The sequence below is a fragment of the Sclerotinia sclerotiorum genome, genomic scaffold (assembly GCF_000146945.2).
Source record: "Sclerotinia sclerotiorum 1980 UF-70 scaffold_14 genomic scaffold, whole genome shotgun sequence".
Lineage (NCBI taxonomy): Eukaryota > Fungi > Ascomycota > Leotiomycetes > Helotiales > Sclerotiniaceae > Sclerotinia > Sclerotinia sclerotiorum.
Window position 1 is genome coordinate 847,948 of NW_001820822.1, and position 17,912 is coordinate 865,859.

Here is a 17,912-nt window from a genome sequence, read left to right on the forward strand (position 1 = left end):
CTCACCCCCATCCTCCCCCCTAACACCCCATCCACCCCTCTCGGTAAGCGGGTAACTCTCACTCCGCATATCCCTCCACAACCCTCCCTCTCACATCCCCATCCCAACTCCTTGCATCCTGTACCTCAGGTGCAAAAATCGGATTTTCAAGAATTTGTCGCGTGTATAGAATATCGTTTATTGATGCTATTAATTCTTCTTCTCTTATTGTATCAGTATCAGTATCATTTCCAGAATGATAATGAGAATGAGAATGATTATAAAGATGAGCAGTATCATAATCCGGACGTAAAAACCCCATAATCCTAACATCAACTAATTTCGCATCGTAAGTCCGAGCCTCGAAAAACTCAGATATAAAATGAATTTTAAAGATCCGTTTACTAGCTTCTGTGATTGTAGCTTTCTGCAAATCCGACGCTTGCATTGGTAATGATGAGATGACGCTCTGAGACCATGTATTCACATGGGTATTTTCGTGTCCTCTCATAGCATGTTGTCGTGTCCATGCGAAATAGTGCCCGTGGAGTTGATGGGAAATATGGAATGCTATACCTGATAATTTCATAGCGGGCATGGTGAATTCATCATCTTCTTCTTTTCCTCCTGTTTCTCGAATTTGCATCTCCGCTCGTGCGGTGAAAGAAATAGGGTAAGGAGGTTTAGGACCGGTCTCATTATCTCCATTTCTAGCTTGATAGTACGAGAAATTTCGCATTTCGTGATATCGGATATTTCCATCCGCAATGCTGGATTTAATCATATCACCCATCATTCCACTTTTTGCATAAAGTGTCCTTGCTGCTTCCTTCCTCGCTGGCGATGGCATAAATGGATGAGCGATTTTTTCAGCAGCATTTGTAACGGGTGTTATCATTCTTCCAATGGTTTTATTGGCATAAGTGCTCATGGCCATAGCACCAAGTTCCAAGGGTAAAGTACTTAGACTAGCACCTCTTATCGAAGAAGGACTTGTCGATGCAGAAATAATGCGAAATACGGGACTGGGACAGAGGACTTTTTTCTGTTCGTCGGAACACAGTACTAGGTGGAAATAGCCATCGCTTGCTTCGACTGGGATGCGGATGATTAGGGTTTCCCGCAATATGTGGTTTGGATATTTGGTCTTCTTTAAGAAGTTCTTGATATCGCGTTGCCAGGCTCTCTCATCACTTTCTTTAATTTGCTCTGTGGAAATACACATCTTCGGCGTGACGTTCAACCAATTGCTATTACTCCCTACAAAAGCCTTCAAGCGCATCCCAGTATTTCCACTCCATCCCTTGTTTTGTAACCATACCTGTCGACCTGCTGGTAAAGGCGCATCGGAAAAGATTGAGATGGCAAGAGTTGTTGAAGATCCTTGATAAAATACTAAGCCGTGTGAATGTCGCAGAATAGAATAGTGTTTTGTGCTTTCGGATGGGTGGGTTATGAGCCCCCCGGCGAAGTGTCGTGCTTCGCGATATGCGCTGGTGATGTAGGATGAGCTGATTGCGGTGGATGATGTGTCTGAGGATGTTTTGGTTGTAATTATGGAGGGACTTTTGGTGGGTGGTAAATCTACGGGTGTTGCTGAGGAGGAAATTGTTCTTTGGATGTTCGTGCTCGTTTGGGTAATTTGGAGAGTTTTGAAATTCGCGATTTTGAGAGAATCTGCCTGCGATTGTGATAGTGAAGCTGGAGCATAATTGATAGAACCATGTTCATCTGTCTTCCGGTTTCCCTGTATATCATAACCATGCTTCGTCGAAGTAAAGATATCGCTTTCCGAAGACGTTGCCGTCTCCAACCTAGGTGTCAAAGGCTTACGCCTAATTTGGGAGGCCTGCGTGCCATCGCGAGGCCGTGGTGACTCGTAGGTCTCACTGTATGCCGGTGGGGGTAAATAAGAATCCATATGTGCTTAATTATCAATTCAAGATCATTTTCAATCGTATCAACCCATTATTCCGGGTCCCATTCCCATTAAAATGAGTTGTGCCAAAATCATAATGGCCAAGATAGATAGATACCTAACTATCTAGGATGTTGGAAGGTCAAAGCGTTAGTGATAATTACCTTTAATAAAAGAAATAACAGTGAATAGCGATATAATCACTAGCATGCGAGATATAATATCATCATATGCAGAAACCTCATCTCATACATGAATGAATATTTTGATACTTTTCGAGGCATCAGCCTTGATGCATGTTTTGACTTGCGCGCCGAAATCGTTTCGTGCATGTCCGAGTAGCTTGTAGCTTGTAGCTTATTTTCCCCACAAAGTCCACTCTGATAATGCCTCTGTGCCCCTTCATCAACTCAAACTAAGCGAGTGACAACGAGAAAATTAAACTAAGTTTCACAATTTTGGAAAAATTCTACGAATAATTTTCATAATGTGCAAGTTTGCGATTTAAAGTACATTTGCCTCTATTCTCCAAAATCATTGAAAATGAAATTGGCCCAACAGATATCGACAGAATGTATGAATATACAAAATGGGGTATTCAAAAGATTGCTTAAGGACAATTTTCTTCTCCTAAACCTTTCGGTGGAGTTCATCCGATTGTACAGCCGGTTCACGCATTTGATTCTCCTGCTCTTCAGATAAATATACAAGAAAATAGTGGCCCAGAAAACAAAACAAACACGACCGGCCCGATGGTCTAGTAGAATGATTGTTGTTTCGGGATACTCTCCCCACGTATACTCCGTGATAGAATATGACAGGTCCCGGGTTCAAATCCCGGTCGGGCCCCTCGTCTTTTGCTATTGTGGTTGTTTTTTCATCTGGTGAGCTTTTGATATCCAGTATTTTGGCTGGGACCGTAATTTTGAAGTTTTGTTCACTGCTTTGTTTTTTGGTGGGGGTGTACGGAAGGCTGACTAATAGAGGGAAACATGTGATCTGTGCACGCTAGAAGGTAACGTACTCTTCGGTATCTTCCACGTCAAACTCCTGAATAGTACAATCATATTGGCAAATGACAGAACCCAACCAGTCTCTCAACCCGGAATCTGTCATATTCTATCACAAGTACACGTGAGCTATCTTGCTGGGGAGGAGGTTCCCCTCCCTTGTGAGCACAGTGAGTTTACGAATTTTTGGAATCATAGGAAGAAGTTGACCTGTGAGACTCTCGGAATCCTCCCTTATAAGCAGTGAAACCTGATAGGACTACTCGCTATGGGCCGAGGAATGAAACCATAGAGTTTTGAACGAAAAATTGAGGTTTGGATTTATGATGATTTTGGGACGTGGGAAGACAGGTGCATAGCATACCATATAAACTCCAAGACAACTTCATCATTCCGCTCCGCAATATGCGAGGACTGCGGACGGCCGAGCTAATCAGTATATATATAGTCTGAGGGAAGAGTCGGAAAACACTTACTTTGAAGGGCAACCCAAACAGAAACATCGTCCAATCACAGCATAATCGTCAAAAACACAATTCACCCATCCATCACCCTATCTATCTATTCATTCTGATATTCAATATATATACCCCCAAGATCAACCCAGTAAAAGAGCGAGCTTACGAGCGGTGATATTTTCAGAGTTGAAAGACTACCTACTTAATACTTATATAACTTACATCTATCTGTGATCAAAAATAGAGTTATCCATAAATATCGATATTCAAACGAACTGATTTCACACATTCAACTTAACGTAAAGTAGACAGACGTCTTGACGACAACATATCCAGATATCGATTCGATTTCCTGTAAAAGGGGCAAATTTCGTTCTCATCTAGTAAAGGGAGTTAGGTATTCTCAATGCTACCGGGGGACCTGGAGGGTGAAGCCCATATTGAACATAATATCTGCTAGACGTTGTAATCGAAGTGCCGTTGCAAATATGGATATCCTCTGATACCAAAGTACGAGCTACGGTTCACCAGTGCCATAATTGAGACCGTACAGTATCTGACACCAAGACTAATTACCATAAACCGAGTGTTAGAATTGAAACTGGACACTTCCCGAAATCGTTGAATGATATATTGCAATCAACTGATAATTAGGATAACTAACAGATGTATAGGTATCATATAAACAGGTATAAATTCATAAACACTGTTGTTCCTCAAATACTCGATAGATGTATCCCTCACTCCTAAACACCTCATCCATTTGCCCGCGAGGATAGCTGTCCAATTAACGCCTAATGTAAACTGTAATCTACTCATCACTTTCATCTACAGGCCCGCCCATACTTGCAGGTTTTTCGGTGAGTGCTCTCGTAATCCGTGCATAAAACCTAGCAGCTTGTGGTCTTGGAAATTCTATTTCGTCTACAAGATAATCTGGCAACAACTCTAGTAATGGTTTATCTCTGCTGGGGTCTAGGAGTGGTGTGTATCGGCAATCTGCATCACCGTTTGCCATTTTTTCGTTTTCAACACCTAGTTTGAAGTGAAGAGCTGTTATTATACATTTAGTATGAAGTCATCATATGAACAAGGCATAGGAAACTTACTGCCGTTACGACCAGTCTGTATACAGTCAAAGACATCTTCTTCTGCTTCTCGCTTGACTCCCCGTATAATTAATCCGGTCAAATCACTGTATAAATCTTCTTTCAGTTGAGCGGCTTGTGCGGCTTGAGCCGCCTCTTGGCTTCCAATCATGCGCATGCCACCATTGGCTTTTATAGCGCTACCTGGAACTTTGACATTCGCGCTCTCATATGATGCCGTTATCTTGCGACTCGCTGCAAGCTTGGTAGATAGGGTTTTATTTTCGACCTGTGCCTCCGATAAAGCCAATTCTAATTGATTAATTTGGGCTTGCAGATTGGTCACTAATGCATCTTGCGATTCGATTGTTTTCTTCAGACTTCGTGTTTCTTTTGCTAAAGAAGTTTGAGTCGCCAAATTGGCTTTCAGTGAAGCGATAAGTTCATCTGAGGCTACTCAAAGTTAGTAGCTGGCGGATTGAGGGTTTAGGCCTTTTTACTTTTTGTCTTTTCCTCCGCTGCTTTCTTGTATCGGTCAAATGTTTTTTCGGCTTCCTTGACCCCAACCTCCCGAAGATCCTGATATTTCCCTTCCACATTCTCAAGCTTTTTTGTAAGTTCACCAAGTCTGCGTCTAACAGCTGGCTCGTTCCTCTCCGTATCTGATGCGCTACCAGCTCGATGCCGCGAAACAGACATTTGTCGTCGTCGAGACTCGTTATATGGGCGAGATTCTTTTCTTTTAACTTCAGGTATGCTATTTTCAAGTATCGAATATTCTTCGATATCTACTTCCGTTTCCATCTCCACTTCTGGTACTTGGGTTTCTTGAATGACCTTTTCTGGCGATTGTTGCTCGGGTGCGGGCTCTTCCTGTGCTTTTCCTTTCCCTTTTCTTCCAGGTCGGCCTTTTTTGCCCACGGGTGCCACAGTTTCTTCTGCGACGTCTGGTTCTGGAGCCACCGTTTTGGCAGTTCTACCTCGAGCCGTAGCTGGTTTCTTTGCATCTTTGGCTTTGGATTCCTTTACCGCAATAACCTCAGCATCTAATTCATCGCCCGAAGCTGCATCCTCCATAGTGACGTCTCCTGTCTCGTCGATTTGCTCCATCTCCTTTTCAGCACTCTTCGACCCATTAGTCTTGTCTACCAACACATTTCTTTTCCCTCTCTTCGCCTGGGTCGATGGTTCTGGCGTTGGCTTTTCGTTTAACCTTCCACTGGTGCGACGTGCCGGAGCTTTTGTTTTTGTAACTTTGGACGGTGCTGCCTTGGGTCTTCCTCGCACTTTCTTCGTAACGGCAGAGTCTTCTAATTGTTTTTTCGCCATGTTGTGCTCTACCAAATGATCATCCTCCGAATCTGATTCTATTAATCCTGCAAGTGTTGAGTTTTTGTATTTCGACATTTATTGTAAACAATGCGCTTGATTGTGACGCGAGATAATTGAAGAATTAATGTGCTTTTGGCGGTCAAGCGCGTTATTCTGAATATCTTCACAAGAAGGTGAACGTCTATGCGATACAATGCGACAGATGAGGCTTGGAGTGACTGAAGTGTAAACAGTGAGATGGGCAACGGATAATTCCATCCGAAATCGAGGGGAAGCCTCTTCTCTTCCCAATGTAAACAAAGCTAACCTAGATGTGGCTTATCGGGGTTTTATCATATAGCACGTGCTAAAAACTTTGGACTGGTTAAGCCACATTAGAACACCGGATAAACGCCACACCACAAGCTAGGTACTTGAGTAGAACAAAACCGCCGCCATTTCGACTTTGTAATTAGTTGTAATTCTTCCTTCGACAACTGAAAGTTCGAGGTTGTAGCTTTCTAATCCCTCACCAACTCTCATAGAAGGATCAACAAGCTGCACATCTAGTGGCTCGGCCTTTCCTTAAGCTTTGCGCGTCATGATGGGGGATGGTAATAGTAGGAAGTATGGTCTCTTACAGGATCTATTATTGATCGTTGTGTCTGTGAGTATGCCAGACAGCTCTTCACCTCGTAGTTTACAGCAGCAACTAATGTATCTGGTACTTGAAGACGGCCTCTTTTTACTATGTCGCGAAGAGTTTAATACCAGCTTTACCCTTTCAGAACGATGCGGAGAAAGAGCAGCATGAAGAAGCAAGATTAAAAGCCGCGGCAAACCTTCGAAGATTAAATAGGAGGGGTAGTGATGATGAATCGGACTCAGAAGAAACAGTTTCGGGGAAGAAAAAGTCGCGCCGTCCCCGCAAAGAGGATTTAATCCTCGATCAATATGAAAATCAAATTGCAATGGAAGTTGTAGCCCCGGAAGATATACCCGTTGGTTTCGACGGTTAGCACCCTCTCTCAAACAGTAATATGGCAATGCTAATATTATGTAGATATTGGCGGCTTGGACGACATAATCGAAGAATTAAAGGAATCCGTCATTTACCCTCTCACTATGCCTCATTTATATTCGCATTCGTCCCCTCTTTTATCTGCACCTTCCGGTGTATTACTATATGGTCCTCCAGGATGCGGCAAAACTATGTTGGCAAAGGCTTTGGCGCATGAAAGTGGAGCTTGCTTTATCAATCTGCATATCTCGACGTTGACAGAGAAGTGGTATGGTGATTCAAATAAACTTGTTCGCGCAGTGTTTTCTTTAGCCCGGAAATTGCAACCCAGTATTGTGTTTATCGATGAGATAGATGCAGTTTTGGGACAAAGACGGAGTGGTGAACATGAAGCCAGTGGTATGGTGAAAGCAGAGTAAGTAACAGTATTTCAATTTTTCGCAACTCCAGCTCACAAATATAGGTTTATGACGCTTTGGGACGGACTTACTTCATCGAATAAGAGTGGATTGCCAGATCGGATTATGATCTTGGGTGCTACAAATCGAATGCAAGATATCGACGAGGCAATTCTGCGAAGAATGCCTAAGAAATTCCCTGTCTCATTACCATCGAATTTGCAAAGAAGACGGATTTTGGATTTGATATTAAAAAACACCAAGACTGATCCAAACGACTTCGACATCGATTATCTTACAAGAGTCATGGCTGGTATGTCAGGAAGTGATATCAAGGAGGCGTGCAGAGATGCCGCTATGGTTCCAGTTCGAGAGTTTATCAGAGAGCAAAGGGAAAGTGGTGTGTCTATGACTAGTGTTGATTCAACGCACGTTCGAGGAGTTAGGACGGAGGATTTCTTCGGTAGAAAAGGGGGTGGGCAAATTATTAAGGATAATCATGCACGACACATAGCAGCAGCCAGTACTTCTACGAAAAGAGGTACAAATTCTTGTGATGGATACGAAGATGTCGAAGAGAGTATTACTGAATCAATGGATTAAGGAATTCATCAGGTACATTTGGTCACATAAGTAAAATTGCATTGTAACATAGTAACATACTTTTGCACGGCGTTAGAGGGGATGGATTTCTGTTTGTGTAGAAACAAAGAAAGGATAACTCTCTCTTTCTCTTCCTGAATGAAATTATTATTTATGATCAAGGTTATTAACCTCATCAAATCATGTTCACAACGTACCGTACTTTTCTCTTTTACTCTCATCTGGAATTGACTCTGTCCATCTACACATTCCTTCAAGATGATATTTACCCTTTCGTCTCGCTCATCTACTACTGTTGCTACTATTATGCCTCATGTAGATGCTTACTCCGTATAATTCAAGATCCATATCTTGAAGCGAATCATGATAAGTGAGCATTGAGCACGTCATTTTTAGCGTCCAAACACCCCACATCTTCAGAGTCAGAGTCCGATTCACGGCGTGACGGTCCCTCCCTTATATCTGGGGAAACAAAAACAAAATTTGAGTCTTACGATCAAAATACTTTATTGTCATCTTATATTTTCACTTGCAATATAAAAAACCGATTTAGCATTACACACCAAATTCCAATCCCAACTTCATCCATCATCTCATTCAGTCACTGTTACATACCATTTGGCCTCATCAATTGGATTTTCCCCGCTTCGACCTTCCGCGACCCCGATTCACAATACCAATTATGTCTTCACCATCAGGCTCCTCATCTGCATCCGGGTCTGGCAAGGCGAATGGTGTTCTCAACAAAGCATTCCCGCACATCGATCTTGATGGTCACAACCTTCCTCCCTCACCTGCACCCTCCAGTCCACACAATGGCAGAAGATATGCGTTGGCCACCGAATTAGTTTACACAGAGACGAAGGATCAATATGGAGCATCAAGTATGCCAATTTATCAATCTGCCACATTCAAACAGAACTTAGCTGGCGGCGGATCAGAATACGATTACACTCGTTCCGGCAATCCTACAAGAACACATTTAGAGCGACATCTCGCCAAGATTATGAACGCTACCCGTGCGCTCGTCGTCGGGTCTGGTATGGGCGCATTAGATGTTATAACACGAATTCTACGACCGGGTGATGAAGTTATCACAGGAGATGATTTATATGGGGGTACCAATCGATTGTTGACATACCTGGCTGCGAACACCGGTATAGTTGTACACCATGTTGATACGACCAACCCCGACAAAGTCAAAGCGGTTTTAGGACCTAAAACAGCTATGGTTTTACTAGAGACTCCAACCAATCCTTTGATAAAGATCGTCGATATTGCAACAATTGCAAGGACCGCACACGAGCTGAACGAGAAGGCTTTGGTTGTGGTTGACAACACCATGCTCTCCCCCATGTTATGCAATCCATTGGACCTCGGCGCAGATATTGTTTATGAGTCAGGCACGAAATATCTTTCTGGACATCACGATATTATGGCCGGTGTTTTAGCTTTCAACGATCCCACTATTGGAGATAAGATGTACTTCACAATCAATTCTACTGGTTGTGGCCTCTCGCCAAACGACTCATTCTTACTCATGAGGGGAATAAAAACTTTGGCAATCCGTATGGAACGACAACAGACGAATGCTCAAGCAATTGCTGAATTCCTCGAATCACATGGCTTCCGTGTAAGATACCCTGGTCTGAAATCTCATCCTCAATACGATCTTCACTGGTCTATGGCTCGTGGAGCTGGAGCCGTACTTTCTTTCGAAACAGGTGATGTTGCTCTCTCCGAGAGAATTGTTGAAGCTGCAAAGTTATGGGGCATTAGTGTTAGTTTCGGTTGTGTCAACAGTCTGATCAGTATGCCGTGCCAAATGAGTCATGCTAGTATTGATGCAAAGACGAGGAAGGAAAGACAGATGCCAGAAGACATCATTAGATTGTGTGTTGGAATTGAGGACGTAACAGATTTGATAGATGATTTGAGCCGAGCTGTAAGTACAAGCTGAAAATTTCCAAGTTGTAATGCTAACTCTCCATAGCTCGTCCAAGCAGGTGCTGTGAAGGTAACTCTTGATGGGTTTCATGCCGTTGGTGCCGCTCAAGCTATTGCTGAGATACCAATAACCGAATCAGATGATGCAGCCGCTCCATTGTGAAGGATGATTTAATGTACATTGCTAGGCGTTCACGGGGTTATGGGATGATTTTGATACTCGACCAGCAAATGCTGTGAGCTTGCCAAAATAAAATGGAGCTAGGTACCTAGATATACTAGCATAAATGAAGAATAATGATGAACCAGATCAGTGTCTTGAGACAAGCGCCTCGAATATGGATTAAAAGTAATCAGTGATTCACCAAGGGATGATAGATGGCCTGATCTCGGAAATTTAGTGTGATGCAAGGTGGAGGTGGCTCGTTGTGTTTCAATACGCCACACGTATCAATTTTCGTTTTCCAGCTGGAATGTTTCTTACTTTACTCATAATTAACATCCTCTATACCTCCAAGTTTGGTTTGGTTTATGTGGATGTCGTTCGTATTGGGCTTCGAAGAGCATCCATCTTGTTCAACACTATATCGTTTCCATGTACGACTATCATGGTCAAATAAGGCTTTTTGACCGTGCTTTTACAAGTTAACGCAATTTCTTCGAAAGCAGTCTCTTCAACATCTACCACAAGTAAGTCAAACTACTTATTAGCTGTGGAGTCAAACACCAAAACCTACCCAAATCACCACTTTCTCTTCCACCGTGAATCATACGCACGAGTCGTCAAATATTTGTGAACGGATAGACCATAATCCCGGTTCGTACTGAAACCGGATCTCCACCCACCTCGTACAACCATATTAATTAAGGTTAGCTATCTCCTGGTTCTGCGTCTTGTTTCTGGAACTCCTCCTTCATGTTGGTGGGGTGCGGATGGGTATGCAACTTCGATCGATTATTTCACTTCTGGCATTCCCTATAAAATCCTCTGTTATTGCGACCGCGACCGCGACCGCGAACCACGCCTACGTTGCTAATTCAAGCATTTTTCATTAGTTAGTCCCATACATTGTTTGGCAGGATAATCCGAAGGTGCAAAAGTGGTTCCGGTATTCCATACTGCGTTACTCCTCGTGTTGGTCCGCAGGGAATTTATTCCTTCCTAGCTTGTCCTTGTCAAGCTAATATACCGCTTGGGATATCTTATGTATATCTAGGGTATACAGCCAAAACGACAAGCGGTCATCTTCCTCGATATCTGGGTTGGCGCAGATGGTAGAATAACCTATGCGACACGTACACCGATACTATCAATATTAACAACCCCAAACACAACCGGAGCAAACCATCCCTTCTTCGCATTACAAAGCGTCCCAATCCGAATAATCCCAAACAAATATTTCCACAACCCATCTTCGATTACCCTTCCAGAACATATCATGATGGAATTAGTAATATGAGCATCATCCCCCACGCCGCTATCGTAGCGGTAGCTATCATTGGAGGATTAGTGGTCCTATGTGCCATAATTGGTTTGATTGGGTTTCTGGTGCAGAGATGGAGAAGACGCGCGCCGATGGATAGTATGCAGGCGGATTTGGATATGATGCCGTTGGAGGAATTGGAAGGGAGGAAAACTTTTAATGGACGTTTGTGTGCTTCTTCTTCTCTGGGGTCGGTGGTTTCTCAGAAGGTTTAGTTGGTTGATTGGATTTTTTTTTTTGGATTTTTTTTGGGAGACTCCGGTTCGATTGATATGTGATGTTTTGTGGAGACTCTTTTGGCTGATTAGGATTATTCTGGTTGTGTGCGTGCATGTATAAATAACTGGAAATTGGGGAGATCTACTACACTGCTTGTTTTTGTGTTTGGAAAGCTGGGATGATCAAATCGTTGGGCGCAGTGGGTGGAGATAAAGGAAGGTAGACTGAGTTGGGTAACAACATTATAATGTTGAGTCAGAACATCCAATCGTACTTCTTAGAATAAGAGCCGTGTTGGGAGGATTCCGATATAAACAAAATCTAAATCGAAGTCATCTTCTACCTTATTCATAGCTTCAACAAAAACCGAATCAAAACAACGTTAAAACATTACTATAGAATGAATGCAGGTATTTTCTTCGAATCGCCCATCTAGAATATAAATCATATCTTACTATATTCATTCATTCATTCGTTAAACCCTTCATGAACTTTCTATCCATCAATTTGCGTATAGTATAGTATAAAATAGTATTATTATATCTATCAAACATCACAAGAATTTCATTTCCAGCTTAATCAGATCATAAAATCAAAACTAAGATTACAAAGAACAATCCACATACGTCTGAACCCCTAGTCCAAAACACAACACCTAACTAATCTCTTCTAATAGGAACTCTCGCTCGATTTCTCAGCACTCGCCTTCCCTATTCAGCGTTCAAAGATCTAAAAACCTCTTAATCAAATTATCACGGCTATTGGAGTTTAGATCACTCATGAGTCATGCTCGTAACTCAAGTTTTGCCGCGTCCTTTCGCTTGCGATTGTGGTTTGGAAGGTGTGATGGATACTTATTGGGTTTCTTGAGACCAGAAAGAGCATCAGATTGAATTGATTGATTCTCTAGCTAAGCAGTTAAGCTGCGAGTATATATTCAAAAAAAAATGAAGGAATAAGGTTAGGTATTCAGCCTTCGGAATTAAAGTGCTTTGAAATCAAAATATTGAAAGCAAACAAACAGTATACCAAAAAGGAAAGAATGAATTAAAAGTTGAGTTTTGTTTGCTCCTTATATGCATCATGCAATATATATGCATATACTGCCAAGATCCCAGGAGGTCAACAGTATTACCACAAAAAAGTTCATAGGGATTCATATGCTGTGAATCTTAAATGGCGTTTCTTGTGTTGTAAAAAGACACGGAGAGAAATGTTTAGATGTCCAAGTTCTACTTCGAGACTTCACAGAACAGCGAGCTTCCATCTACCAAAGATGGCGTGAGACTAGATCAGAGTTTCCTCACATTCGTGTTACTCACATCTCCTCTTGGGGAATATGCAGAGGTTGAAAACTGACGATCTTGCCAGATGTCTGCTAGGATGGGGAAGCGGCGCAGCGGAGTTAGATGGATGAGAACCTCTATTTATATGCGGAGGTGAGAAGGAGGCAGAGGTAACGGCTCAGCGCAAGTGTATTTTGGGGTTGAATTTCGTCTTCTGCTGGAGATAATCGAGCTGACAGCACTTTCACTATCTGAATCACTGTGTGTATATGAAGAGCTGGCTCGCGCACGGAAATAACGAAGTGCATGTGATGGAGAAGTCTTAATAAGATTAAGTATGCCGTTGATTCGTTCGCAATAGCCGACGATCTTTTGAATATCCGTCTCTCCGCTCTGTAAGATCTATTTGGTAAGTAATCATTTCGCAATGGTATAGATTGAACTAACAAGTCTCTAGAAAGTGAGCCAAGGGTAATAATTTGGTATACCAAGAGAAGAGGTAACTGAATATCTTTGAAATGCTCCATGTACTAGGTAGGCACGCGTATCATCGTCTACGCGATACCATATTATCTTGTCAAGTTTCTTTAAGAATTTTCCCTGTCAAGCTGCGATTGCGTTGGCACTGCAGGCTCTTTCGCATTTTTGCGTAGTCTTTACTTCCTTTCTTACACCATCTTTCGCATCTTGGGAGCAATCTTAATTAATACTGTAGCATATTCTCCTCCTAGAACACTCAACTCTTAGAAGATTCAAATATCCAAGTACCTCATCACTAAAGAGTCGAATTTAATTCATGCCAACCCCTTCTCGCAGAAGCAGATCTAGCACCTCGTTGAGCGTACCAATATTAGAGCTGAAAAGGTTAGTATACTCATCAACCATATGTGGTATACTAGAGTCATACCGATGTCTACGAGAAAAGTGAGAAAGTTGTCCAGCATAGGCCACGACGCTTTCTAGGCGCTCCACCACATCTGACGCACCGAGATTTTCCATTCTTGCTGCGATTTTCACGTAGAAGAATAGATGTCTTAAGTAAAATGAATGATTGAGTGAAGAATTTGAATAGCAGAGGGGAGTTCAAAATAAAATGAGAAAGACAAGGCAATCGGAAAAAAATGTGTACGCTGCCTTCTCTACCAGCTCCAAACTGGTGAACTTCTCAGGACGAGGCTGACCAATCGTCTATCCTTCATTGAAGCCAATGGAAACAAGTATTATGTTCAAACTACAAATCAGCTCAAACATAATCATGCAGAGAACAAGCATCCTTCGTTGGTAAAGTATTTGGTGTTGTACAATTATCAATTTAAACTTACCTACTAGACTCTGCGTAATTGGTAATAGCCGTCTGGAAAGCCATATACAGATTAGGAAAATAATCATCTCCTTTGTAACATATTTCGAGCACCTCATGAAAGAAGTGCAGGCTAAATATATCAATATCGCCCTCTCTGGGGTTCGTCCTCTTCTGACCCAAGTGTTTGGAGTCGGATTGTAAATTCTAGACGAAAATCTGGATGTCGCGCCTCACACACAATCTGAAAGGAGAAGAGATATGTCGGTACCCGCAGACAGGTCAGCTTATCAAACATTCCCCTCAGAAACAGGGCTATTTATATCGCGCCTCACCACGTGGCGATGAAACCGACCAATGTCAATATTGCAAATATGCCATGATTAATGGATCAATAGATACCGAGTTTATATTTCTCTACACCATTTCAGCATAATCCCAGCAAGGCCCTCCACACTACCCGGAATTTCCTCCAATGCAATATCAACTTTCCACATACGACCTGCGATCCCACCTACTTGTGCCGCGCCAATAGCTGCAGATATGAGCAAATCATACTCTACCAACCGTTCCCATGCTCCTAAAGCAACGTCTCTCCCCCATACCTTGGCACTTCCTCCCAAAGCAGTAACACCCGTGCTCGATGTCTGTACCTTATGCCTCGACGTTAAGGAGCTATACTCGTCGTAAGCCATTGCAAAATTACAAGTGTCCGTGTCAAGGATAATATCAAGTCGTGCGGCAGCTATCAGCATAGCGAGCTCTAACTCGGATAAACCTTGAAGAATGTGAAGTTTAGAGTCCGGCGCCGAAAGTGCCAGATTGGCCAGGTTGAATGATTGGCCGCGCAGGGGAAAATTCTGCATCGAAAGAGTTGATATGGCAAGGATAGAGGAGGTGAAAAATGCAGGCACCGATTTAGACCTGTAGAAGTGTGATAGGATATGATGCTTGAAATTTGCGTCGTTATTATACAGTTCCTGACAGTAATGTATTAGCTATGCACGAGTGTAGGCAAGGAAATGCGGAATCTACCTCAATCATTGTCTGCCAAAATGACAGGAATTCTCTCTGTCCGGGTGTCGAGATATCAAATCCCTCTTCGGCATAATCGTCGCTGTCAACAATGAGGCCCTCTTTGCATACTCCCCAAAATGCCGGAAGACTTCTAGGTAATGATAAGTGTACATATCGGTGGCTAAAACGACTCTTGACTCTTTTTTCTAGACTCTCGACTACATCCACACGAGTGGTAAGACCAAGTACAGCGATGGGGGCTTTCCTCGCCTGTGCAATGTCAAATAGATTGTAAAGTAAAGTCTGTCGAGAATGGGTCGTGAAGAGGTCAAATTCGTCTAGTACGAAGATAACGGATTTAGCAGTATGGTCTGCCTCGATTTCTGATATCTCCGATGGATGGGAAAGCAGAGCCAGAAGGGAAGCTAGCGTATCAGCGTAGTTGCTAATCTGCATACCATGTTAATGCTGGCGTGATTTCAAACCAAAGGAATTTTACCTTGCCATTAGAGTCATCTTCAATCTCCATTTCCCTTCCCAACTGTCTCCATATTTCCCGCAGCGCAAGGCGGTCGTCTGTGTGGATAAATCCATTAAGTCTGACAACATGAAAACTTTCTCTATGAACTTTCTCAAGATCTGAAATTACGGACTCGACCAGCTTGCATGAGTCAGCTTTGTTAGAAAATTTGATTTTGGACAAGGAACCTTACAGTAGTTTTTCCAGAACCTCTCGCACCGATAATCAACATGGAGTTACCCTCACCAGCCAAAACTGTCTGTTCGACGAGTTGATGCACCTTATGTACCTCATCTTCATGTCCGTGGATCCTTAGACGTTTCTGTCCTGTGAGTCGGTCCAGCAATACTCGTTGCATTGTTTGGAGATGAGTTTGGAAACCCTCAATGGTGGGTACTTCAATTGAGATCGGACTCAGATCTGTTTCCCCGTCAAGCAGATCATAATCTACATGGGACACACAAGCCTTACAAAGCCATTCTTCTCGAGGCTTCTTGGGTATATCGCCACATGTCTGGTGAACAGCATAATCACAATTCTCACATAAGATAATCTCGTTCGGTTTCTTTGAATCCAGCCCTCTGCAAACAGCGCACTTTATTTCATCATCCGAGTCGTTTAAAGCATCATTCTCATTAGCCCTAGCTGCTTCTGCCGCAACCCTGTTTCTTTGACACTTTTTGCAGAACCAATCTCCATCTGGTATTTTTGGCACACTGTAACATTTTTGATGGACAGCAAGGGGACATCCATCGCAAAACAATATTAGGTTTGGGCGTTTCGAGTCAGGTTTCGTACAAATTTCACAAACAGGATCTTCCTCTTCATCATTTTGAGTGACTGTCAGCGACGTGGATGGTATGGTTTTATCCCGCGACTTCTTAGAGCGTGGCTCTGACTAGTGCGCGTTAGTACGTAGCTCTTCAAGAAATACACTATGTAATACACTTTCAAGTCTACCCAACTTTGAACAGCATTGTCTCATAAATCCCTAAACGTACCGGAATATCCTTAAAGCCCTCTAAGCTATCCTTGCCAGTTTCGTCAAATGCAACACTCTTCCTTATCGTCGAGTTCCTAGATTTGCTAGGTGTCAGAATTCCTTTTGGGACTACACCCATGGAATCCCCCAGACCATCTATTAGTCGTTTCGGCCGGCCGCGTTTGGGTGTGCTAGATTCAGGTACTCCATTGGTCTTTCCTCGAGCTCCTGAAATATTGTTCTTTGAATCAGATAATCTCGTCGACCGGCCACTGGATAGTTTCGAAGGTGCCTCGGCAGACTCGACGTCTTGGTCATTAGTTTCAATTTCCATATCCTGTTTGTTCTTTGCAGTTTCATTTTGGATAGCTTGTTGTGCTAATGCTTTCGCCTTCCCGAGACCATCTTCATTCTTCCGCGGCCGCCCACGCCCCCGTTTTGCGGATAAGATCACTCCCTTCGCTGTAGACTTTGCTGCCTTAATGTTTTTTGCCATCGGTTTGGCACTAGGTTTCCCCAAAACATTTGTACTCTCTTCTTCATCATCCGTGACCTTGAAGTCGTAGATGTCCTCGCCCAATTCATCTGCACTGTCTTCAGTATCCTTCTTAGCACCCAATCCGAGGAGTTTCTTGAATCGATTCGAAATACCGCCAAGCGTGTAGGTAGGCGCATCTACCTTTCGACGTTTCGCTGCAGATGTTTGTGTTCTTGCAGGTAATGGGGATAATTCGTCGACCTCATCTGAGATACGAGATCTGATACGTTTTCGCGTGCTTGGTGGTTCTGACGGTGCCATAATCAAGAAAAGACGAGTCTAGACCTTTTTTTTGCGTTTTGTGAAATATTCATGTCATTGGCAGATTTGGTCAAGGTCCAAAGATCATGGACGGTTTGTTAAACGTTGCTCGGGAGACGCGTCTTGAATTAAAATAGCACTAGCGGCCGCTGCAGCACGCGCCCTTCCGAAATGTTGAAAATTTAACATACATACCGATATTAGTTAATAACTTTCGAATTATCTTATGCCTTTCCATGTAGTCATCATAATACCAATATTTGTTTCCGAGTGGAAAATCTATAAACATAATTATGAATAATATAAACCACTCTTATTAGGTTTTCATGTCCTGGCTAGTACTGGTGTACATACTTTATCAAAACCACTCCGCCATGAATGCGATACCACATCATAACTGTTGGATAGTTTGGGGTATTCGGGTCACTCCACCTTAATTCTCACAGCGAAAGTCACAATATTCAAGAAGTCAATATGTGTGTTTTAATTAAGGTTATGCTCGTTACGAATCACCGGAAATCGCCAAAAATCACCTAATCACTCATACCAGATACTCAACACACATTGTCCTC

General features: G+C 42.7%; 7 protein-coding genes and 1 non-coding gene across 8 annotated transcripts; 4 read left to right on the forward strand and 4 right to left on the reverse strand.

Moving 5' to 3' along the window:
• Positions 1–58: 58 nt before the first annotated feature.
• Positions 59–1,900, reverse strand: SS1G_09920 (hypothetical protein; the record flags this gene model as incomplete). Its single annotated transcript, XM_001589237.1, has 1 exon — positions 59–1,900. The coding sequence occupies one exon, from the start codon at positions 1,898–1,900 to the stop codon at positions 59–61; it is 1,842 nt and encodes a 613-aa protein (XP_001589287.1).
• A 743-nt stretch (positions 1,901–2,643) lies between these two features.
• On the forward strand, positions 2,644–2,746 carry SS1G_14537. Its single transcript has one exon. It is a non-coding gene; the product is annotated as a tRNA-Pro (tRNA).
• Positions 2,747–4,176: 1,430 nt separating this feature from the next.
• On the reverse strand, positions 4,177–5,782 carry SS1G_09922 (hypothetical protein; the record flags this gene model as incomplete). Its single annotated transcript, XM_001589238.1, has 3 exons — positions 4,177–4,418; positions 4,475–4,900; positions 5,077–5,782. 3 exons carry the CDS (start codon positions 5,780–5,782, stop codon positions 4,177–4,179), a joined length of 1,374 nt encoding a protein of 457 aa, XP_001589288.1.
• A 586-nt stretch (positions 5,783–6,368) lies between these two features.
• SS1G_09923 (hypothetical protein) lies at positions 6,369–7,786 on the forward strand (the record flags this gene model as incomplete). The annotated part of the gene is made up of 4 exons (XM_001589239.1): positions 6,369–6,431; positions 6,553–6,778; positions 6,828–7,200; positions 7,249–7,786. 4 exons carry the CDS (start codon positions 6,369–6,371, stop codon positions 7,784–7,786), a joined length of 1,200 nt encoding a protein of 399 aa, XP_001589289.1.
• Positions 7,787–8,468: 682 nt separating this feature from the next.
• On the forward strand, positions 8,469–9,896 carry SS1G_09924 (hypothetical protein; the record flags this gene model as incomplete). The annotated part of the gene is made up of 2 exons (XM_001589240.1): positions 8,469–9,731; positions 9,780–9,896. 2 exons carry the CDS (start codon positions 8,469–8,471, stop codon positions 9,894–9,896), a joined length of 1,380 nt encoding a protein of 459 aa, XP_001589290.1.
• A 366-nt stretch (positions 9,897–10,262) lies between these two features.
• Positions 10,263–10,592, reverse strand: SS1G_09925 (predicted protein; the record flags this gene model as incomplete). The annotated part of the gene is made up of 2 exons (XM_001589241.1): positions 10,263–10,414; positions 10,511–10,592. The coding sequence occupies 2 exons, from the start codon at positions 10,590–10,592 to the stop codon at positions 10,263–10,265; spliced, it is 234 nt and encodes a 77-aa protein (XP_001589291.1).
• A 597-nt stretch (positions 10,593–11,189) lies between these two features.
• SS1G_09926 (predicted protein) lies at positions 11,190–11,432 on the forward strand (the record flags this gene model as incomplete). Its single annotated transcript, XM_001589242.1, has 1 exon — positions 11,190–11,432. One exon carries the CDS (start codon positions 11,190–11,192, stop codon positions 11,430–11,432), a length of 243 nt encoding a protein of 80 aa, XP_001589292.1.
• Positions 11,433–14,429: 2,997 nt separating this feature from the next.
• Positions 14,430–17,340, reverse strand: SS1G_09927 (hypothetical protein; the record flags this gene model as incomplete). Its single annotated transcript, XM_001589243.1, has 5 exons — positions 14,430–15,002; positions 15,058–15,489; positions 15,539–15,700; positions 15,753–16,457; positions 16,561–17,340. 5 exons carry the CDS (start codon positions 17,338–17,340, stop codon positions 14,430–14,432), a joined length of 2,652 nt encoding a protein of 883 aa, XP_001589293.1.
• Between the last annotated feature and the right edge of the window lie 572 nt (positions 17,341–17,912).